The 24,801-nt window shown below is 39.2% G+C and overlaps 1 protein-coding gene across 2 annotated transcripts in view; it reads left to right on the top strand.

Annotated features, from left to right (window-relative positions):
• LOC105232340 (interference hedgehog) overlaps positions 1–24,801 on the top strand; it is a 224,120-nt gene that overhangs the window by 118,081 nt on the left and 81,238 nt on the right. For both annotated transcript variants that reach the window (XM_049459116.1, XM_011213992.4), the window contains exon 3: positions 8,716–8,822. In XM_049459116.1, coding sequence (XP_049315073.1) covers positions 8,716–8,822 — 107 coding nt within the window. The remainder of the gene's footprint in view (positions 1–8,715; positions 8,823–24,801) is intronic.

Here is a 24,801-nt window from a genome sequence, read left to right as displayed (position 1 = left end):
TTGACACGTGACATTGTGTTGCAGCAAGCGGCCAGCAACAATAACAGCCAGCCACAACAAATATGCAACAAAGTTAAACAAGTATAGCGTGCGAAGAGCAGGAGGAAGGAAGAAAGGGAGCCAATGTAATGGACAAGACTGTAGTTTTCTAGGTTTGTTTGTGTGGCGTGTAGTTGTTCTTGCTTGTTGACTTTTTTGAAAATTTATTTTTGAAGCATTCATTTTGTTATTCAGACCTGTCGCTTTATTCGGATATGTCGACGTCTGCAAAAATTACTTGAGATGTGAGTTTTAAAGTTAACTGTGTTTTATAAAAGAAAAAAACTAAAGAAGTTTATAGAGGGCAAATAGATATACATATGTGTATGTTCATTACAGGATTTGTTGGGGAGGTAATAGGACTGATTTTCTTCCATCGCGACTGTACTGGACAAACCGTCAACGCCGTCTTCAAGAGACTCAAATGAAGGATCAATCGGGTCCGACAAGACATCGCAGCGGATTAGAAGTTGCACCACAACAGCGATCCGGCTCACACAACCTTTCTTGTGAAGAGCTACCTAACCATGATCGGCATCCCAACGCTTCCGTAGCCGCCTTACAGCCCAGATGTGACCCCCCAGACTTTTTTGTTTCCTTGCCTGAAAAGGCCGATGAAAGGGGATCCAAACAGCATTTACCTCGGATTTCAAGGGTATTTCTATCTACTACTTCCCAAATCTGATCCATAAAAACAGTTATAAAACAGTTACAATTACGTAGCTGGTAGGTGCTTGGCGTAGGCTGCTATTGGGCTAAGGGAATTTGTGTATTTGAGGGACACTGGGCATACTGAAATTCTCCACTGCTTCGATTGCATTGCTTAAAATCTAGAGCACTGCATCGTAGAACCTTCTCCTGGCAGTTCCTTCTTGGCTCTTTTAGCTACGAGAGATTTGTGGGCAGAACAAAACTGTTGGAAAAGAACTATTTAACGGTTGGATTGAAGTTAAGAGGGAGAGTAAGTGGTGGAGTCATCTGTAGGGAAGTTTCTATTGACTCGAGTTTCATACTACAAGACCGCTGTCGCGTCTTTCAAGCGGAAATTTCTTTCGATTGGATGCGAATCGATTTTCACCGATGTCATCTTGCGTTCTGGCATTGGAACTTGGAACATCAATTGAGATCAACAAGCGCTGATCACAATCGATCTTGTGCAACTGCGAAATACTTCTGGCCCAGAGTGTATCGTAAGTGGTTCCCCGAACTAATTGCTTTTATCAAAGTGAAAGTAACCGCAATTGTAGGTATTTTGACGGGACACTATCCAATATTTTCATACGAATTGCAGCTAAATATTTTTTGAAACGCTTTATGCCAAAAATCGCAGGTGAGGTGGAAGCATCCTGTCACTTCCTCCTCTACGGGTCAGACTGAGTTTGCTGCAATGAATATTAATCGCCTTAATTGGTATGCTCAAAACGCCCCATCGATCTATTAGGATCTGTGTAGTGACACACTTTTAAGAGTTTTAGGGTAACACAAAGAGCGAATATCTATCCAAGTGAGATTCGAAAACTTTAGAACAATTCTACGGCTTAACCTAACCTAATCTAGTTCGCCATCAGAGAGTTCCGCTCTTAAGCTCAGCAAGATATTCTAGTATCTAATGCATCCCACATTAACTAATCGACAGTGATATGCACAAACTTCTTTTCCAGTGATTTCCAAAATACTTTTCAATTGAGCTATGTGTGAGATGCGAAATGCATTTTTGAAATAATAGGGGCTCCGTTGTTCTTCTCCATTTATAATTGAACGGCTGAGCTTAACGTGAGCTCTGCAAGCTTTGGTTAATAACCACTTCTTGCTCATCGGCGAGAGTCTCCGTGTAAGGAACATCTTGACGAAATTTTGGGAATTTTAACGGAACTCCGCCCAACCTACTATCTAGCTTTATCAAAAAAATTTAGGAGAAATATCGCGGATGTCATACTTTAGTTGAACCGGGCAAACCAAATGGAATAAATATTAGCCTCAATAAATTTTTGTTGGACTCAAACCGCCTTGTCGCTAAAATATTGTCTCTTGATCTCTACCTAAAGGTTTTGCCATCATAAAGGTGTGGTGTTTCAACTATCAAAGTGTGATCTCCTTTTCTCAATCGCTGAGTTCAACCCCAAAAACTAAACTGGCATATCTGAAAAAAAAAAAAAAGAATTTATCGCATTTTCACTTCTTTAGTTACGTTAAGAGGTCATTTTAACAGGTATCTCATTTGGATGGCTTGGAACACCGGTTCGTTGTGATATCTACAACTTTTGAGTTATAGATCATAGGACCCTCACAAATTGACAATACGCTTTGAGTTTATCTCACAGTTGTTGAGACGGATAATGTCAGTTTTTTCTATGTTTTCTGGTTCACTTAAGACAAGACTGTCGAGATATTTCATTCTCATTCTGTCCGGGCAATTGAGGAGAAAGTGCCTGATGTTTGTACCTTACTCTTCTTAATACAAGTTTGACACATTGCTGCTGAGAGGTTCTCTATCGCTAAAAAATTGCAAACATTTTGAATTTGAATCATAAGAAAGTATTTCAATATCATATGTGACTAGTTCAATCGGAATCTTTTTTTGAAAATGTCTCCGCTAATATCAAAACAGAAAACAGCGTTTCTTTCTAAGTTTCTTATACTTTCCAGCCTCGAGATTATTCAGAAACTCAATGATTTCCATCAAAAATTATATTTTCCCATTTTTAAAAGAAAATTGCTTTAATCTTCAATGTTTTTGTTATAATTTTCGTTTCAAATTCCATTTCTATTGACCTTAATTAAATTCTGGGTCAATCCTCTTATCTTGCATCTTCGGTCAATTGTTTCTACAATACACATGTAACTTCATTTCTCTCGCTTCGAATTGCTTCATCAAATTGCTAACAAATAAACTATTTTAATTTGCATAAATTTTACGGTTCGTAAATCAAAGTCGTTCGTTGGAAATGATCAAGAACTTTCACTAAGCAAATATCGAATTACCAAAGAAGCAAATCTATTCGTTTTCATTTCCACATAAGTGCCCATCCACGTCCAATCATTTGCATATGTTTATTGTACTCCATTTGAGGAGGACATTTGCTCAATTGTTGCCACAACAAGCCACAAAACAACCACAACAATGACACTAAGACCGCATATAATTTTACACTTGAAACAACAATTCCAACCAGTGGGAGCGACGGCCGGTTGCTGAGGCCACTTGGCTGCTCGACTGCTCAACGGCCGGGCTGCTTCACTTCATTCATACGCGACGGCGGACGTTCGAAGTTGCCAGCCTCAGAAACCACTTAACCATGTGGGCGGCTATGGCATCTTAAGGAGGCGAGTGCTTGCTTTGCTTGTTGTCGTTATCCTGCCGAATTGTGGGCGTTTTGCTGGGCAGGCTTGTGGGCGAGGCAAATGTCTTGTTATTAAGCAGCTCATGTGATACAATAATGGATATTACGCTGTATGTATGTGTGTTTCTGTGTGGATTGTGTACATTTGAGATTTGTGGCCAAACAGTTGTTGTTCTGTTTGTTTACCATATATACCTGTCTGTATGTGGACGTGTGTGCATCCGCAAGCACAAACCCATTCAGTCAATAACTCAATATTATTGCAATTAATTATTTGCTACAATCGCCACAACGTAAGCTGTATTTGTGCAGTGTGTGTGTATGAGCTTAGGAGAGATACGATTTGTTGTTGTGCCGAAAATTCTCTTAGTTCGATTATACCAATAGGAAATTTTCGAAGAAAAGACAAAATTTTAATCCAATAATTCGGGAAGTCAAGCCTCGCAGAACCGTATCCTCTTATCTGTTTTTCAGCCTACATACCGGCATCACAGATGGGTCGAAACCCACTGGGAATATTGGAGGGGAGATTTCTGTAAGAAGCTCGTCCTCAAGCATGGTTTTAAGATACCGGATCACTGTAGCGTTCTTCAAGCAACGTTAACTTTGCGCTCGCTCACAGTGCGCTCAAGGTTAACTAAGGAGTGTCTGATCCCAGTTTCGATTATCTGGCTGCTCTAGGTGCTTCATCCTAACGGAATCGCTGGATACGGCATGGCCAATGAGGTCTGACGAGAAGGCAACCAACTACACTTATTATGAACTAGTTTGGTATCTGTTGTCGTCAGGCGTTCTAAAATTGAACCTCTCATCTTCGTAGGAGCTTAGCAGGTTGCCTCTGGACCTTGCAGGTACTGGACAAACTTTTTTGCAATTGAAATATCCTTTTGGCCGAAAGCGGATCGCAGGAGATCTCCTCAACTTCTTACTCACAGTAAGAATCATCTAGTCGTAATCGTAGAAACTCTAGAGCTCTGAAATTTGTATCGGTCTCTGACTAAAAATGTTGTGTGGAGAAAAATGAAATGGGAACTTCCAGGAATTTGATTATGCTTAATCCAACCTTGAACCTGGCGAAATAGCTGGCGTCAACAAGTTTTTAACAAGGTTTGAAATTTTTTTTATCTCTTCTTATCAGAATATATATAGATATCATAATGGACCGATGTTCTCAGCTGTCCAAATGGAATCCGTTTTTGGATTAACCTTTTAATCTAACCTTAGATCCGGTTTTAGACCGGCCTTTTAACTTATCCGTTTTTGAATCGACGGCTTGACCTGTTTTTGTATGGACCGTGTATACGTTTTTGGATCGATTTTTTAACCTAACTTAAGCTCCGTTTTTGGATGGTCCGTGTAGTCTTAGCCAGGATCCGTTTTGCATCGACCTTTTAATCAACCTTAGGATTCGTTTTTGGATCGACCTTTTGATCGAACCTAGTGTTTCCTGCAGGGTCTGTCGATAAGTATGAGCAATTCCAGCACATCTCGTGCTAAATAAGATATATCTTATTAGTCATCCACACAAGTACAAGTATTTATATGAGCGCACTTTATTACTCCACTTCTTTCAACACATTGTCCGTCTGTCGGAGATTGCTTAAGTGCGTTCCTTTGTGTTTAGTATGAATGTACATAGGTTCGCTTGGGTGTGTGTTAGTTTGCATTGCGCTTCTGCTAATATTCAATATCAGCATTGAAAATGGTCTCAGATTTGTGTACATAATAACCATGATTTAAGCTATTGTGTAGCAGCACGTCAAGGACAGAAATAGTTAAGCGAACGAGCAACCGACATAACACCAACAACAACAATAAAGTGGAAAACAAAACTAAAACCAACAAGGAGCCGACAAGCTGCGCAACAGTGGGGGCCACCAAGCGACCAGACCAGACGTGCCACTGGCTAACCAACCAGGCATACCAATCAGCTCTAAAATATTCAAAACACAACAAGCAGGAGGCAACTATTTAGCTTATCCGCACGGACCACGAGGGCACAGCGGCGGCCAGCGGCAAGGTGAGGCAACAGAAACAGAGACGGGAAAATCAAAAATAAAAATAATGAAAATGAAAATAAAAATAAAAGTAAAACAAGAACTTTACGTCATCATTGCTCGCAAACAAGCTGAAAATACAATGCCCACAACAGCAACAACTACAAAGCGGGCATCCTGCGACGACCGTCGACAACAAAAATGAGGCAACAAAGCAACGAAGCCAAGTGAAATGGCTAAACACTTGATGAAGTGTTCATTTTGCATGCCGAAAGTTTTTGTTGGCATCGTCGTTGTTGTTGTTTCGGTGCTCTTGTGGGCTCTTATTGTCGGCATTGCTGTTATTGCTGTGTTAGCGTTACTGTTATATGGCTATTTTAGTTGTTGATTTAGTTGCCTCGTCTATATATATTTAGATATAGTTGTTGTGCGCATTGTTGTTGCAAAGTTTAGTCGCTTCTTTCAGCTGCCCCCCCGCTGCGTCCACGGCCGACTGCCGGTAACTGGCAGCTAACAGCTGTTAACTTGGCATACCATTATTGCTATGATAATTGGTCTAACTTATTTTGGGGCGGAATTTCTCGTTTCTCGTTTGAAGGTTTTCTGTTTTTGTTGTAGTTTGGCTTACCAAATTTCATAGTTCGTGGTTAGTGGGCTGCATGGAGTGGGTCAACCTAAATTTGTGGCGAGTTTGCCGAGGTTTGCGCAGTTTTTAAATTTGGGGTGTTAATTCCTGGATTTTTTTTTTATTTTAGTCAAACTTTGTTAGTTGCGACGCAAGTTATCTGCTCTTGACAAATTTGAAGAGATTAAAATTTAATTTCTGATTTGTGAAATCTAAAAAAATGTTGCTCTTTAGAGAAAACAGCGTGATCATGACCTATTTTCATGCTTTTGAAAACTTAAGGTGTAAGCTTAATGTCAACTACGGTTGCACCGAAGGTATAATGCCCTTCACAGTCGCATTTCTTATAGCAAAACTATGTAAATATAAGTGACTGTGAAAAAGTAACCTATCAACGGGTTACTTTTTTTTTGTTTTTCTTCGGCATTATAACCGTTGGTCGGTTTGGGACAAAAACGCAAAATTTCGTCAGATGCCTCTATACATTGCGAAGCCATGCTAGTTGTACATCCCAAGTGCAGACAGGTCGCTATGCACTTGGTGTGTCCATTTTATGCGTGGGTGTCCTTTCTTCCATTATCCACCGATGGCTCTTGATTTGAAGGAGCTTTTCAGTAATACAACATCTTCATTTGAGAACGACATAGCCTTACCAGCGTCTACGTTGGAGTTTTTTGCGCTTCATTATATATACGTCACCGAAGAGCTTATACAAATCGTGGTTATATCCATATTCTTCGGTGTTCATGGCTCACGCGGACAGCTTCAAAGATCTTACGAGTAACAGTTCTTTGAAATGCTCAAAGTGCATTCTAATCTCTTGTCGTGATCGTTCCTTTTTGTGCGACGTATAACAGGACGAGAATAACGATAAGTTTTGTTCGTCGAAAGAGGTACTTATCTGCTTTTCAATTTCTTACCGATTCCTGCCTGTTGGCAAAAGATCTATTCTATTAGATTATTGGTTGAATTATGCTGGTACAAAGCTCTTAACTTTTTTAAAATTATAGCTCGCAACAGTGTCGTTGTTCTCAAGACGCAGGGATTCTTTGTATGACTTTAAGGTTCGTTGTCTTGTCCACGTTCACCACAAGACAAAGCTAAAGAATATTGCTTGACGACTCTATTGTAAATACCTATAATGTATCATCTCTGTATCCCAGAAGCATTGTACATGTACTTTTACAGTAGACTGTGGCACTGCGGTTCAAAAATAGCGGCACGTTTCGCCATCGGTTTGAACCATCGAAAAACATTTGGCTTCTTCTTTCTCATCGGCTTGCAGGACAGCTATGTGTATACTATAATTTTCCGATTTGAACAATTTTTTCGGAGATTTTAGCGCTGCTCAATCAGATTGTATGGCGACTATATCTTATGGTAGTTCGATATCGGCTATATCGACTCTGCTCGGCACCCTGATCATTTTTGAAAACTTTATTGGATTTCCGACATTTCATTTTGAGTGTTACAACCTTCATACCCTCTTCAGGGTGTAAAAAAGCAGTATAGCAAGCCACACTAGAAGAGGACGGATGAGGCATGAGCATGTGACTCACTACATAGACGGTTTCAAAATGAGCACTCTATAGTGGACGCCGGAATGTCGTGCTCATCAATACATACTATTGTGGGAAAACATTAAGACTTTTTAATTTAAATTTCTGCCAACCGACTGGCTATCGCACCAGTAAAGGAGATGCATCTCCAAAGTCTCCAAAAATGATATGATGAAGTTTTCGAAGAAAAACACGTATGCTGTGTACTCCCACGATCTCCAAAGAACTGCAGAAGGGTTGTTGGCCAAATGACTAGAAGCAGAAGGTGCAGAGAAGTCTTATGACTGTCCAACCTTTTCTAGAACAAGACTTAAATATCTAGGAGCTTCACAGTTAAAGGAACTAGATGACGTCTGGTAGACCAGTATAATCTAACCTTTGGCGTTAGTATTTCCTCCCCCTTTTATCTTATACTCACCTCCATTGCTTTTATCTCAGTCGTAAACGTTTGAAAGAAGTTTCACCTTCCAGTATAATACCACAAATTGATGAAAATAAAAAAATAGTTAACCTTTGCTCTTATCCCATTTTATCCTCAACACATCGCTTTTACTTACTCCTAAATAAAGGTTACAAATTATCATTACTCTCCCTCTCTGTTCTACTGAAATAACACTAAAATATTGCATAACCTGAAGCAAGCTAGAGAGATAGCAATACATCCTCTCTCATTTAACTATAAAAGATTAACTTAAGCCAACCTTCGCCTGCCATTAATCTTAGAGCACACGAATAAACCAAATTTGTTTCAGCCCCCGAAGCTAAGCCAGCACAGGCTGCTCAATGAAAATATGATATGAATATATTCTTGCAGCAAAAACGCTTGTACATCAATGAGATAACTGTTAAGTGAAGGTAATTAACGAAATAATGACTGGCGCAGTCGCCCTGCAGCTGTTCGTTCGCCACAATTCATTAAATGGGGAGTTATTGTGGCAAGACTCTAGCAGCATGTCTTCTGATGCCTCAGAGGCATTTGTAGCGTTCACATAAATTAAAATATATACACATAAATACATACCTACATCAAAAATATACAGTTATACCAAATGTGGTAATTTATTACCAAATCCTTAAGTTTTCCTCTGACATTTATTAATGCTCTTCGTTTTATCTGTTTAATTTTTTGCTCTCTCTTTCTCGCTTACTTGCAGTTGACTCCGAAGATCCTGAATTTACGGATGTCATTGATAATATAACAGTGCCAGCGGGCCGAAATGTCAAATTGGCGTGTTCTGTTAAGAATTTGGGCTCATACAAGGTAAGTCATTAATAAAGATAGGAAAAGATTAGCAAGGTTAAGTAAAAAATGAGCTAAATGTAATTACATCAGGTATTTTAGTTTATCAAACTAAAAGAAAAATTTCCCCGTGCTTCTGATAGAGCTCTTAAAATTTTTACTAGCTTTCAACATGTAACATTTTTGCTTCTACAATAATTTTCTGCGCTTGTCTTAATTTAGCTAAGTCAGTGTAAAACTTGAATATTGATTAAGAGACTTACTTTGCAAACGAAGATTAATATATACATTTTGCAGAGAGGTATTCCGTTTATTGGTTTATATAGTGCTTTACTCAAATTTTAGCAAAAGTCATGAACAAAATTAACTAACTCGTAGTAAAATAAGCTAGAGACTCCTTTTATTTAATTCTTTAGCTCACTGATCAGCAGTTCTCAATAAATTTATGAATTTTTTTCTATAAAGAGGTCTTCTAATATATGATTTATGATTTAAATGCCATGGTATAAAACAAACTTTTGGGTATAAATATAGAATCTGAAGATAATAGATCACTTGAAGTCATCAGCAGAACTTACACTTAAACTTGTAGCACAGATATCAAGCCACATTTGTTTAATGCTTTAGAAAATTGAGTGAGGTCGGAGGTCTTATACCTAAAACTTTAGAGAGAGAGAGAGCAAGTGTGGGAGAGATAGAAACTTTTGTAGAAATATGTATAAAAATATAGCGACAGAAATTCAAAGGGTCCATTTTAAATTTAATTCACTATAAAGAAAACGATATTATAATTGAATATAATGAAACAAAGAAATATGTATATGTAATGTTTATCGCGCTACAGGCGATCTTTAACGACGCCAAGAAAAGATCATCCGCTGCCGCGTTGATTCCGACCTTCTTTGATAATGAAACCACTTTTTAAAGTTCAAAAACTGGCAAGTTGATGTATGTTTACATTGATAGAAATATATACAAAGCCTGTAGAACAAAATGTTATAGTGATCGATTCATTTGTGACATGATCCTCAGATAGATTTAGAAAAAATCAGTTTGAAAAACACTTATAAAGATAAAATTACGAAGCTAATTGAACTGAGCGATTACGGTTTAGAAAACTGCAACTCGAAAACTGTTTGAGATGTGGATTTAACAGTTGAGTTTTTTCTTTTTAAAGATCGGAAGTACTCGGTAGAAGGAAATATAGATATCTGATGATACACTTAATCCTTTATAATGCCCATTGTGAAACCTTTGTTATTAAAATCCTCTTACTTCATTATGACCTTGCTGAAACACCCTATGCTCCTGCTGAAGTTCGTTAGCATTTGTACAATCTCCGAGACTTTGTCAAGAAATCCAATCCAATATTTGTGATTATTTTCCTATACAAAACATTGGATTCTTATAGAAGATGCTTTATAGTATGTTCTTCTACCATCTGACTACAAACTGTCATAAAAGTGATTGGATGGTGTTCCCATGTCCGTCAATGAGACAGTGACTTGTTAGCACTGGTCGATTCAAATCTACAAGTAGCCAGAGGCATAGAAATACTCTATTTTCTGTAGTCTAATTGTAGGATGGTGCCTGCTCCTGCTAATTCATGTGCTTTATCGTTACCAGAATATGTATCACTAAGTCCTGGTTCTCAGTGCAGGTTTATTGTGATATTGAATGCTGATTGATTGTTAAACGAGGAATGCACCACGGCCTTAAGTTTATTCTGCCCTCCTCCAATCCCCCAAAAGATCATGACAATCTTTCATAATCTTTGAAGTAATCCTAAGATACTTTAATGATTTCTAAACCGCTTGGCTGTCTGTATTATTATTCAGATAAATTTCTTTTTGTAAGCATACTCTTTGGCAGAACACGAAGACACTACAGTGGTCTGGTAAACGGTCGCTGATTTTGGTGTCCCATTTTGCTGAGAAGAAAACAAGAAGACTTTCTTTAATTGCAGTGAACTTAACTTGAAAGACACTGCAGTGGTCAAATGAATGAGATTTCGTTGTCTAATTTTGCTGAAAAGACAGCACCTCTCACTCGATTATCATGTTTGAAGCCATCCGTATAGATGCTTATCCCTGCGTTTCTACGTCCCTGCACGCCACACTATTTTTTCACTCTTCTCTGGAAGGGACAATATTGCGGACGAGATTGTGGATCTAGAAAGTAATTTGTATTGATTACAAACTGGAACTTTTTAAAAGTACAATCAATCGAAATACATAAAAAATAGATTTTTTTTTACTTCAGTCTAAAAGTGCGCCTTTCATTTCTTAGATCCTTAATATGATTATATAGTGAATAGGCAGACAATATTTTTCGGACTTAAAGTCAATAATTTTTCCTCTCAAAAAATACAAGACATTTTCAGCTGTCTTTCGTTGTCTTCTTCTAAAGAGTTGTAGCGCTCTTCCAAAATATAGGCTCACCTTATACTATATGTTGAAGCGTTGAGGGTAACTCAGAAGTAAAGAGAATTTTTCTTGTGTACCGAAAGTGATTCAGGCGGAAATGAAGAGTGAAAGCACTCAAGCTGAGTATATGAAAAATAATGCGAACATATGCACGCTGATCACGCTCTCTAGACTTAAATTCTTTGGTTCCTTTAATTTCTTCTGGCATTTCACCAATCCCTACTTCCTTACATTCTCTTTAACGCAAATTAATTCAATCACGCTAATCTATTCCGCATATTTTAACTAATAAAATATAGATAATATTGCTATTGTAGTTAACTACATCGTTGTTGTTGTAGCGCCGGGGTTGTTTGAAGACAACCGGCAATAAAATATGCATACTAATACAAGCAAGCACGGACAGACACACGCACACAAACTGACTGGCTATTAGACACAAATGGAATACACATGAATACATGCATTCCAATTTCATTAACAATCATAATTACACACACACACAGGAAACATATAATACATAACGGTATAAGTAGCTACATTTCCGGCGGCGTGTAGTCTTCCTGACTTCCTCCGACCGCGTTTGTGCTGTCTTTGCTCGCTGCCGTTTGTCGGTGCTTGCCTGCTGGCCTTAGTGTGTGTGTGCGCCCAGCTGATGCGCCAGAAGGTATGCTACATAATGTAGCAAAAGCGCACACACACATATATACCCACATTTGCGCATATATTCATGAGTCTAAGCACTGCATAAGCATCATTAGCAACACCGCCGGTGCTGCTGCGGTCATATTTTGTTGTCATTCTTGCCGCTGCTGTTGTTGCTGTTGGTTGTCTGTTTGTAATTGTGGTTGTCTTCACCTTGTTTTCTGCCAACTAATGAAATTAATTAGCCTCCTGTAATAATGAACCACACTGCGGCAGCCACAGCAGTTCAGCAGGCAAAGGCAAGCGCAAACGACAAAAAAGACGCAACAACAACAGCAATGAAGCGCACAACAAGTTATAATATAAGCACCTCTACAGGTGCAGGCAGGCGGGCAGGAAGCGCCGTGTGGAAGCGTCAGTGGCAGGAAGAAGGCGCCGCATGCGGGAAGCGCAGCCAACAAATTACGGCAAAAGAGCAATGAGCGCTAATAAGCAGGAAGGACACGACACAGGCAGAGCGAAAGTACGCAAACAAATAAAAAATAAATAGAAGAAAATGAAAATGAAAACCAATGGTGCTGGGTGCGCCGTGTTGGCTTTTGGGGATGCGTTGGAAATTTGCTTTAATTGCTGATGGGCCACCAGTTGCCTTCGATGGTCGACACAAACACACGACAAACGAGCAAACACAATTTAATGCCACAAATACATATTTACACATATTTACTATGTACATGTGTGTGTGTGTGGGTAATTTGCATTTGTTAAGTATACACTTAAGTGGAGTCAAATGATGTTCGCTTTAGCAGTCTGTTGATTAATGCATACAACTATATGGCAACACACGCCTGCATACATGTGTGTGTGTGAGGGTGTGTCCAACCCAAGGCGTCAACTCAACGTTGCTTCGTCGGCAATTAACTCTAGTCCATGTCAGACGACATGGAAATGGGAGCAACTAATGTGAAATCTCTTCTTTTTCTTCAGTGTTGTAATTACTTAGAATTTGCGGCAAATTATCACCATAAGTAGTCGCCGTCTTGCTCAGCGACACGGAAGCAGCTCAAGCGTGCACAAACGATGTAGGTTAACATGAATACATATATAGATATAGAATTGCTTAATTGTGTGCGATAAGCTAAAATTTATTCCGGCTTGATGATTCTTTGCTCAGTTTTAAAATTATCCCTCAGCTAGATACTCACATGCTCACTTCAAAGCTCGATAATTTCATTTAAAGCAGCTTAGGACTTCTGGTCTTAGGCCAAGTATCTTCTGGTTAGCCAAAGAACATCCGTTTGTAGGCGAGCTAAAGTGAGAAGGCGAAACATCCCCTCCGCTGGTTTGTGCGCGGAGTGGTCTGGTTTGGGACCTGCCACGTAAAAAGCCTTACCAACAAACCCTTCCCTACAGCCTCGGACTACATTCCAAAATACTTGGCTTACCAGAACGCTGAGCCTATCTATGGCTGTGTTTTTTATGGATGAAAAAAAGCTGTGGTGAGGGCTAGTGGAAGAGTACACAGTCGCAAACTTTCCAAACACTTCAGTTTTAAACTTCTTGAACACTGCAACGTCTTCTATGCGGGATTTCTGCCATAAAGCTAGCAGTAGATATACTACTCTAGAGCCCGCCTTCAAAGTAATGGCTATCCACCTCGAAAGTAGGACGGCAGTATTAGCCTTGAGTTCGTTGACTCACGACTTGTAATGCGGAATGGCTACGGGTGGAAGCTCCATTGGCTTCTTGTGGTTTACTGTGGGATTATTGAGCCTCAGACCAGCTCAGAGATCGCTGATTAACCACCAGCAGCTGTGCAATCGCAAAGTCATTCTGGCCCGAAATAAATCGAAAGAAGTCTAAAGAGCTGTTTGCTCTCAAAAAGGTCCACCTTTAAATAGTTGAAAAAGCTCTAATTGGACACAGTCCGAGCACGACTCATGCTGTAAGGTTGAACATATGCCCTACTCCCGGGCTTTGTTAGTTTCCTTGCCTGAAAAGGCCGATGAAAAGAGATGCAAGTAGGATGAAACAAACCAATGATTTCGTTTCGCTTCATAAGGGCTGTATACAATAGTCGCCCCATGCCATGCTGAGGGATCAACCGTCTAACCTCACCTAACCTAACCTAATATCCAAAAAAGTATGTTAACTGTCGATATTTGTATTGTAGTAAACTATAAGCCGACTCTAAGTTGGACGCATAGGAACTTCCCAATCAACTTTCCAGAGTTGTATGTGGACTGTTCTTGTTCTGATGTGGAACAATTTCTCTGATATTGACCAAAAGTAACCTAAAACATTCATCGAAAAAAAAAAAAAACTTACCTTTACTAAACTTTACAGCCTTTTCCTTTAAAACATTGCTTTGGTAAATATCTAGGTTCTTTTCGTAAAATTTATTGTTACTTCAAATCCATTGTATTTTGACCTCCTCAAAGTGCAATAGTTGATCTGAGAAATTTTCTTAATCAACAGAGTAATTATTGACCAATCAATGACTTCTAGACTTTAGACAGTTCAAAGGGCCGACTTCACATGATGAAGGAAAAAACTGAGGTTCTTGCACCTATTTATGCTCTTCAACATTTCTCATAATATTTATTGGATGCCTGTAATATGGTCAAACTACTTTTTTTTGAATACAGCTTTTAATGATGAAAATATTTGGTCAAAAATCTCACATTCGAAAAGAAAATTAGGGTTCAGATTATCACTGAAGTACTTACCGGTGAGATATTTAGCCTGGACACAAATAAGACAGATCACTATAACACAGCAAATCTCAACATCAAGAGCTAGCGCATAACCTCAACCATTACTCAACTTAACAGCCTAACATTTAACCTCACTTTTTGAAGCCATAACCCATTCACTCACTTTGCTCTGAAATTACAGTTACAGTTGTTAACTAATTTCAGCTTCTCTCATTTCAATTAAAGCCACTCCAAACTTACCCAAAGTTTGCGACCTCTCATCTCATACTTCAATAATTGCACCCATAATGATTATCGTTGAAGTGTGGCAACCCGCACCATGTGCCCACTGAGTGTCATGAAACCATGAAAGCCAACTATAATTGAACTGAGTATAATAAAGTGACACTTAAAGTTGACTCACTCGAATCGAGTTTAACACTTTGACTTCACAATTTTTCTCCTCCGCTTGCATGAAAATAACAACAAAAACAAACAGCATAATGTTGATGTTGTCACGGTGGTGACTCGTTTACAACAAAAAGCACAACAACAACGAACGGCACGATAGTTACCATTGAAATTGTTGCGGCAGTCGGAGTCACTAACGGCATCAAGCCACCGAGGGACACGCCATTTACCGCAAAATGTCCGTTTAATTCACACGCACAGCTGTCAGCCCGCCCGACTGCCCGACTGCATACGTAGCCGCAGGCAAACACAAATAAATATACGTACTTACATACGAGTATACATATTCAAACATGTGGAGGCGTTCTCATAGCGTCCTCATAGTGTTTGTCTATTTGTTTATTAAAGAGAAGCAAGTCAACTTCCGCTTGGCGTCTAAACTACTTTTCTGCGCGTATGTGTTTGTTGTATGTGGTGTGTGTGTGTGTGAGCAGTATTACATGTAATTATGGGCGTAATTGGTTGGGTGGAAATTATAGGATATCCACTTGCGAGTGTTGTCGGGAGCGCCTCGTTTACATATAATTTGATGGCAGCTTCACTTATGCCCCGGTTTGCTCGAAAGCCGCTTAGAAGCATGTTGGTGGGTTCGTAGACTGGGTGGTGAGCTCATTAGCTGGTGGAGGCATATTTATTTACTTGTTGTTGTCTCAGATTAAATTAATTGAACCCCTACCTGGGGCTTACAACAAAGTGTATTTTGAGTATTATCGCTGCTTCGAGGTGATTATTATTTGACAACGGATAAGACTGCCTGCGGCGTTTCATTTGTAAGGAGCTAATTGAAATTCGGTAGGAAAGTTATGTGTAGGTCAAGAATTTGCTCACGCTTTGAGACACTGTTATTTATTAGTTTTTAGAAGATACCTTGAAGTTTAGCAAGTCTCAGAAAAACTCATTTTCGTTTAACTGATTTTTTATTGAAGAATTGATGATTTTTCATGGAAATGTAAAGCTCTGTAAATAGACCCCGGTTGATTTGAAAAGGATGTCAATTCATAACTGTCAGACCTATTGGTTCCAATCGGGCGTTATATAGAAATATTTCTTGCTTGTTGACTATCTTCAAAACCATAAGAACCGATACGATAAGAACAAACACAGGACAAGGATAAAGATAAGGATAAGGATAAAGATAAGGATTAGGATAAGGATTAGGATAAGGATAAGGATAAGGATAAAGATAAAGATAAAGATAAAGATAAAGATAAAGATAAAGGTAAAGATAAAAATAAAGATAAAGATAAAGATAAATATAAAGATAAATGTAAAAATAAAGATAAAGATAAATGTAAAAATAAAGATAAAAGTAATGACAGCGATAAAATTATTTCATTCGGATATCTCCAAAATCCTCGAAGAAAGTTTTTTAATAAATTCGAAGAATTTGAACTCTAGAGAGTGGAGAATCAATATTTTAAACCTTTTCAAGGATGTGCAGTACTTCAATATCAACACATGAAAAATTTTAAAATTTTAAGGAAAATGTGCGAAATAAATTAACTAAAAATTAAAGTTTCCCAAAGGTTTCCTTGGTTGATCTCAACACTATTAAAAGCAGTTGCGTTTATAGGCATATTTGAAAATAATAGTATATTAGCTTTAAGCTCAAAACTTATTACTAAAGAAAATCTGAAATTTGAGAAATTGTCTCGCAAAACAAAAACCAATTAAAATTTTGGCGAAAACCTAAAAGAGAATTAAGTTATTTATTTGCAGCAGTTTTGTTGCAGCATTTCATACAACCGCACACATATCTAAAACTCCAAATAAGTGTATGTGTATGCGTATGTATTGGCTTAATTGCAAAAGCCTGCTGTGCATAAAATTGAAATATCAAAGAACTTTTGCCCGCTCGCTCAAAGCTCTGACACATGACTTAAACTTATTGCAGTGCAATAAATTCGCATTAGGCATTTAAGGCCTCAACAAGGCCAACGGCGGCAAATCCAAGGCAAAGCTTAGCTAATACGTACAACTACTTGCTTAACTGGTTTGTGTGTGTGTGTGTGCTTGCCTTTGTCTCTGCGCAAACAGATGAGTGGCAATTTGTCAGAGTATTGAAATGCAGCAAAAGTGCAAGGTGAGCTTCGCTTTGCTTTGTGTGCGTATCGGTGTGTGTGTGGCACTGCTTTTGCAGCTGTGCTTAGAGTATCTGTTGCAGAGTTTTAGGCGCAACATTTTACAAATTGTAGAAAATAGTAAAATAGATGGCGAGTCATTTGTTTGGAAGCTGGTGAAGGATTGCATTTTGCAGCAGAAGTTCGAAGATCGCAGAAGGGATGCAAAGATATTGATTAACTGGCTTTAAGAGAGGGAGTAGGTGATTTTTGTGTCTTTTAACTAAAGACTCATGCAATTCGATTCGTACTTCAATATTCAAGTTTACCAAAAACTCACTAACTAGAAAAAAATGCAAATTTTTAAAGCCATAACAATTACAATAATTGTAGAGTATATACTTAAAAACAAATATTTCGCCATACAAGTATATATTTTTGTTGATAAGTTTGTATGAATCTGCATTATTGTAAATATGTGGCAACGACTAAACGAAGAAGCGGCAAGCAATGCTAAGAGAAGCGTGACGAGCACAGCAAAAACATGCATAGCTATTAACGAATGAATATATAACATGACATGACCTAAAACACAAAACAACGTAGCTCAAAAATAAAAAAAAATTAAAAATCGTTGTCAGATATAGTAACCAATATATAACCAATTTATAGCCAAAACTCTAATTTTTATTTAAAATGGGTGTATGATAACCAATATGTAACCAATTTATTACCATTTTATGTGCGTGTGATAACCAATTCATAACCATTTTGTAACCAAAACTCAACTTTCTTATTCAACATTAGTAGTTTCTATTATATCGGTTTTTTTGCACCTGTAAACTTATGAAAAGTGATGTTATGTTGTTTTTCATTTTAGGCGACGATATGCATGTATGTATACATACATATAAACCTAACTATGCAAATATGTTTGTTCATACATATGTACTACATATGTGTGTACTCACGCCATTGTAAATACCCACTGCTGGCGTTGTCAACACACATGCTTTGTTGTTATTTTTGGCTTAGCTTTGGCATTCTTAACCATAAGCTGTGGCATTTCACATGCGAGCCAAGCAAACTGGCATACAAAACGAACTGATATTTAATTCATGCAAAGCGCACAGGCGCACTAACACCAAGTAGAGGTGAACATACACACACACACAGATGCACAGAAACACTCATACTCTTTGCATAAATATATAATAAACATACTGTAAACAAACAAGCGGGCGTGCAAACAAACGAATGCACTTGTGGTCAAAGCTTGTCTTCCACAGCACACACAGACACAGAGAAACAAACAAACAGACACACACACGCACCCAGACAAAACACATGCAATGCCATGCGGCAGCGAATTGTCGTGCTAAGCAGCTTGCCATCTGCCCATGAGCTTGCAATAACTCAGCCGGCTTACGCTCCAGCCAAAGCCAAAGCAAAAGCAGGTTCCAATACACATACGAGCATTTTTTAATTTTGCTCCACATTTTCTTGTTCCGTTTTTGTTTTTGCTCTGCAATGTGCACTTCAACAGCAACATATTAGAACACGAGTGAAAATCTTAAATAAAAACCAAAGCAGGAAAGCAGGGATGTGAGTTCAGCTGCAGCAAACAAACAAACAAACGAACATTCCAGCACCGACGTGCAGTGACACTGCTTGCTTGTGGCGCACTCCTCTGCACATATGTATATGTGTTGCATGCATAATGCATGAATTGGAATCAGTTGTAAGCAAGTCAATGCACTGACTAAATAATGCTGTAAACAAGAACGCTCGTAAGATTAGAGCAACTGCCACTAAATTTAATAGTCGGTATAAGTGCCCTTATTAAATATGCAATGAGCTTGTGTACTTTTGTCGTACACAAATGCATATGTGTAGGGGATATTTTTATACATGAGTAGGCTGTGATTTGTAGCGGCATATGACTTCCTCAAGAGACAGCTGTCAGAGCTGACAATAAGAGATCACTGTTCTCAACTACTAGGTCCCGTCCACTATGTGGAAGAGTTTGAAGAACTATACTGGCATACTCCCAAATTATGGCCACGTGTCCATAATCTGACTTGCTTTAAAGCCTTCCTATACTTACTAATTAAGCTGGAATTAATCTTTGGCGGAACAGGATTAGCAATGTCGTCTGGCAGAACTCCACAAGCCTTCTCTATACCCAGAACTTTCGCTTGGAAGATGCTTGTTGAGTTTGGTAGCCAATATAACGAAAAATATCAAGATCCTCAGAGCATAGTCCCGTTTATACTCTGCAGTACATTTCGGAACTGTCGGTATAAATTAAAAAAATATCCTCTACTCCTAATAAACTGCTTCCTCATTCACGTCTAAAGGCTATTCTCACCTGGTGGTAACAATTCAAACATAAATAACCAGGTTAGGTAAATAGGCTCGTGATGGAGCCATGTGTAGAAGTTCACGCAATTGACGAAAGTTCTCTGAGCGCCATTCACTTGGGAGTGGCCAGGAACGATTCTTTTAGTCACGACGCAGGTCACGACTTCCAGCCTTAGAAAGTATCCTCCAAAAAAACATATGTTTGAAGGCGCGCTAAAGTGAGAAGGCGAAACATGCTCTCCCCTGGGTTGTGGGCTGGCTATGGGACCCGCAACCTAAAAAACCCTCCCAATGAGAAGGAAAAACAGCCTCGGACAAATGACCCCCTTTCAGATGACGACCCCTGCAAAAGTGTTAGGGTTTACGATTTAAGGGCATGCACTTGGAATATCCGGTCCCATAATTAGCAAAGTGTCTCTGTCCAGGTGAGACCTAAACATGTTCGGTGGATATATATATACTCTGAGCCAGAAGGCTTTCGCACCCCCACCAGCTGGTTGCTGGCCAATACTTACTGAGCTCGTGCAAGGAACCTATGTTCCTTGAGTGCTGGATGACAGGCGAACACCTGCTCGTTCCCATCCCGAGGGAGGTTTTGTAAGGCTGCATTTTCTTGCAGTCGGTTTTACAATTTCTGACAATTCCACTATGGCCAGGCAGTCAGACAATTTTAATATAGAAGTACCTTGCTGCTGCTGCCAGTGAGATCATACACTCCTTGACTAGCTTTGAGCTTACGAGCTCTCACTGTTGGCAGTTATAAGTCATAATTTGGAAGTCGTAGAGGATTTCCTTTATCTTGGAACCAGTATCAACACCAGCAACAATATTAGCCTTGAAATTGCAGATTCAACTCTTGCCAGAAGGTGCTCCTTTGGATTGAGTAGGCAGTTGATAAGTACAGTCCTGTCTCGAAGAGCAAAGACCAAACTCTATAAGCGCCTCATTACTCCTGTCCTGCAATATGATGTGAAGGTAAGGGAAATGATATCATCTGATGAGTCCGCCTTAGGAGTATTCAAGAAAAAGGTTTTGCGGAAGATTTATGGTATTTACGCTCTCACAAAGACGAATACTACAGTCGATGAAACCATGAGTTGTACCGCGACACTGACAAAGTTAAGCGAATCAGAAGACAGAGTTGCGACTACCAAGGTCATGTTCTCTGGATGAAAGATAGCACTTAGAAGAAGATCGAAGGATTACGATTCTGTTCCCGCCGAATGAAGTAGAAGAAGAGTGAAAACTCCACTCCTTTGATCAGTTGAAGAAGGATCTGGCAGCCCTTTTTAACAACCATTGACGCCAAATAGCGAAGAGAAGAAACGAGGGCGCTGTTGTTAACTCAGCTATAAACGCGTAAGCGGTGTCTACGTCAGTAAAGAAGAAGAAGAATGAGTTTTATTTTTACACAAACGATTTTTATCTTTGAAATATAACAATTATTCATGTATATGTATGTCTGTTGCTGGAAGTACAATTTAAGTTCATTGTTCGCATCAATATTAGCTTCACGTTTTCGTGTGTGTATGTGTGTTTGCCATTTCTTATTGCTTTCGCTATTCATCAACATTTTCAGCTTGTTATTCAATTGCTGCTCTTGTTACCAGCGCCTTGTTTATTATTACAAATGCTCTAACACAAGGCTCTGGAATTGTCCTTTGTCGTCTTCTTAAATTTTCATTAATACCGTGTTTGTTGTTATTGTATTACAAAGTAAACAATTCATGCTTACATTTTAAGCATTTTATAATAGATATTTTGCAGGAAACCGCACACCCACTTGCATGGAAAGGTATTTAAGTGTGTGTGCATATACTATGTGTGTGTTTACCTATGTATTAGCATAAACAAAGGCGCGTATGAGCATGTTTTCCGTTTATACCCGCTGCAAGCGTTTGAATTTTGTTATTATTATTTTGGTACACGCACCACCAACCCGCACCACTTTGGCAAGCAACTTAATTTTGACTGTGTTGCCTTAGTTTTCTCACTCCACACGTGCTTTTTGCAGCCACCACGTCGTTGTGGCACTTGTTGGCTTCGCTTTCATTGTTAAGCACTTGTTTTTCATGGCGCTGAAAGAAGTCCAAGCTTACGCTTTCCGCTCCAGCCAACACAATGTATTGTTGCAGCAACCGTGTTTAGCATGGCAACGCTTAAAAGTAGTTTAATAACAACAAAACGCCTGTAGGTATGCAACGCGAGTAAATTTAAAGCCGCTTTGTGGTAAAAGGCAGCTACTGCGGTAAAAGGAGCGCGGTACGGGTGGACATTGCTGCTTTATGTTGGCAACGCATGTGTTTTTGGACACCATATTCACTTGTAAAATCGTCTTGTGAACACGCTTCAGCGACAGGTGTGGTTTTGTAACATAAAAGCACTTGTGTGGTTGTGATCACCAGCTGTTGTGACCAGCACTTCATAAACGCTCAATTAGATAACTTTATTAGTGCTATTGAGCACATAAAATTGTGCGCGCGTTGGCACCATTAATTGGCCAATTAAAATTTATACCTTTTAAATGCGCGCATTCTTACGTCTTTAAGCCAAATTAAATTGCCATTAAACCTGTTGTAACAAAACACTTTCCCCACATCGCCCATTGACGGTAATAAATCTGCGAGGCAAGCGCAATCAACGTTTCGACACGTCCGGCGGAGCAGGCGGCCGCCTCTTTTGTGGCCAATATTTGATATTACGTATACGCCACGGTGCGCCAAACGCACCTACCACGCCACAGCAATGCAGCCAGCAGCTACAGTGGCTTGTTAGCTTATTATTCACCATCCAAAAGTCAACATCTGCAGCAAAAGCAATGCTCAGCGTCCTCCCTCCTTCCTGTGCTCGCTTGCCTTGCTACCCTTTGCCTGGCCAGCAAGCACTTGGCACTCGGCTTGTCTTTGCGGTTTTGTTGGCGACCCTTTCCTCTGCGTCGTTAAGGTTTGGCCATGACTCCGCTTTTGTCTCGCCATTTCGTTTACTCATTTTAAATGCGTAGTCACGTTTTATTGCTGCCGGCATATTGTTGCCGCCGCCGTTGCCTCTGCCACGTCTCATCGCAGGCGCAAAGTGAAACGAAAATGCTGCAGCTTACCCGTACACAGTTGGGCACCTGATGGCGTCTGGCCACCACATCAACAGCAAAGCAGTTGAATTTGGCTTAAATTGCCAATGGCCGGCAGCGCGCTAAGAAGCTGGCGGTAGTGGGGGCATGAGACAGGTATGCCTTGCTTGCACTTTGCTCAGTCATACGTCTGCGTATATATACAAATATATATATGTATGTATGTGCGTGTGTCTTCAGCTGCTAATATTTATATGCTTGCATATATTTACTATTCATTTTTCATAACGATTGCGGTGTGCGCTCCGAGGCAGATCGCCTGTCTGTTGATTTTTTAGCCACACACACAACCGCATTTTTCATTTCGCTGCACATTTGCATTTCATGCGCTTTTTTGTTGTACAACTATAACTTTGTTGAGCGAAAAGTGTAAATATGAATGCGAAATAGAGACGCCAAGCACCTTGAGGATGGCTGCCCCAGTGCTAATACGAGTTGAGTGAATGAAATTTTGGATATTACCTTAAGAAATTCAGTTTCTTTTTTGGCATAGCTTTAATAAATGTATAGAAATAATCTGCATTAACGGAATTTGCGGTACTATAATATTTGGCAATTCGTCTTGAAAGTTTTTGCTCTTAATCGAGTAGCCGATCTTCAAGAGAATCTCCGAAAAACGATGTCGGGCAGTGAGGAAGATTTTTCTGCTTAAAATTATCGCAAATCCACAAAGCATAAATTTTATTAATACAAAAGGTAAATACCGGTTAGGTAAAGTTCAATGGTTGATCCAGAAATCCCGCTTGGATTATTATATTTAGTCCATTGTGAAGAACTCGCGTATCCGATCTTATAGGTCGGTGAAGCGCCTTATGGGCAATACAAATCTACTTAAGTGTTTAAGTGTTTAATATCTATTCCCACCAGTTCGGTTTGATAGCTCAAAATGTGAGCTCTTAGGTGTTAATGCCTTGATCTTGATCATAAAAAAACTTACTGAGATGTTTGCACCTTTTTTTAAACGGGGTTGGGTCGCCGAAATAACAGTCCTTGGCTGGATTCCGGTGCGTAGAACCGGCTGTTGTGGGAAATGTTTCGACCTCATCTTCTTCAATGAAGCTTCTGCAGCTGGCAAGCGGCAAGATATTCAAGCTTATAGCGTAGACAACGATAAGTCCTTGGACTTTTAGAAGCCGCACAACTATGCAAACGCTAGGCTTGTTGAGCCAACTGGACTTACAAAGAGCCAACTTAATCTCTTACTATAGGTCTTTGGTTGAAAGAACCTTGCGACAGGGCTTGAACGGATGGTAACCCTGCATTGCAACCCAGCATTCAAGTGTCCGTACTAGTCGTATCACAAAGTTACTCGATGCCATTGAAAACAAGTTAGGATATTTCTTAACTACTAATCGTGAGTTCAATGCTAGTATCGACACACCGTTATCGGAGTGGATAGCCAGTTCTCTAAAAGAGGCTGCACTCTAGAGCAGTAAATCTTCAGAGAACATTTTCAAATACATCTAAATAAAAATAAAAAATCGATGTTTGAAATCCACAATCCCTTAAATCAATTCGCATTAACATATTTTGTTAGGGTAATGTCTCGTTGAATAAATAAAAATATACGGAATGTCTGCCTTGACTGTGTATGGGCTAATTTCAGCATAAATATTTCAAATAAAAATGTTATGAAGTTTTGTCTTCACCACATCATCATATGTCCATTTTCAAAAATACTCCCTAAGCAGACATCGTCGCTAACTCCACAAATTTCAGTTCTCATATAACGGCGCTTCTCATATTACGTCAGTTCTTCAATTAATCATATTTCCAAGAAAATTTGAAATTTCAACATAGATCCGTTCAGTTTTGCCGTCCGCACACATTGAAAGCTAGCGGCCCACTACCACTACAAGCGCAAAACTCCTCCTTCGCCAACGCCCATTGCCGAAGTGCTTGTGTTGTTGCAACATGTTTGAGTTCGACTGTGCTCGGCTGATTTGCGGAGGATGGTGTGTGGAGCTCGGGTGGGCACCCATACTTTCACCAGAGAGCAAATCAACTGTAACAACAACAACAACAACAACAACAGAGAGCCGAAAGCATATTAAGAGTGATTATTTAGGTATATTTATGGTTAACTTATTAGGCGCATGCTGCGCAAGTGAAAATAAGAATATATGAAAATTGTATTGTAATTATTCTTATTTTTTTGATTATAAGTAAGTAAAAAGTGTTATGAGCATTATTGATGGAAAATTATAATAA

This window comes from Bactrocera dorsalis, chromosome 1 (genome assembly GCF_023373825.1).
Source record: "Bactrocera dorsalis isolate Fly_Bdor chromosome 1, ASM2337382v1, whole genome shotgun sequence".
NCBI classification, from domain to species: domain Eukaryota; kingdom Metazoa; phylum Arthropoda; class Insecta; order Diptera; family Tephritidae; genus Bactrocera; species Bactrocera dorsalis.
This window is presented reverse-complemented; position numbering and strand designations above follow the sequence as displayed.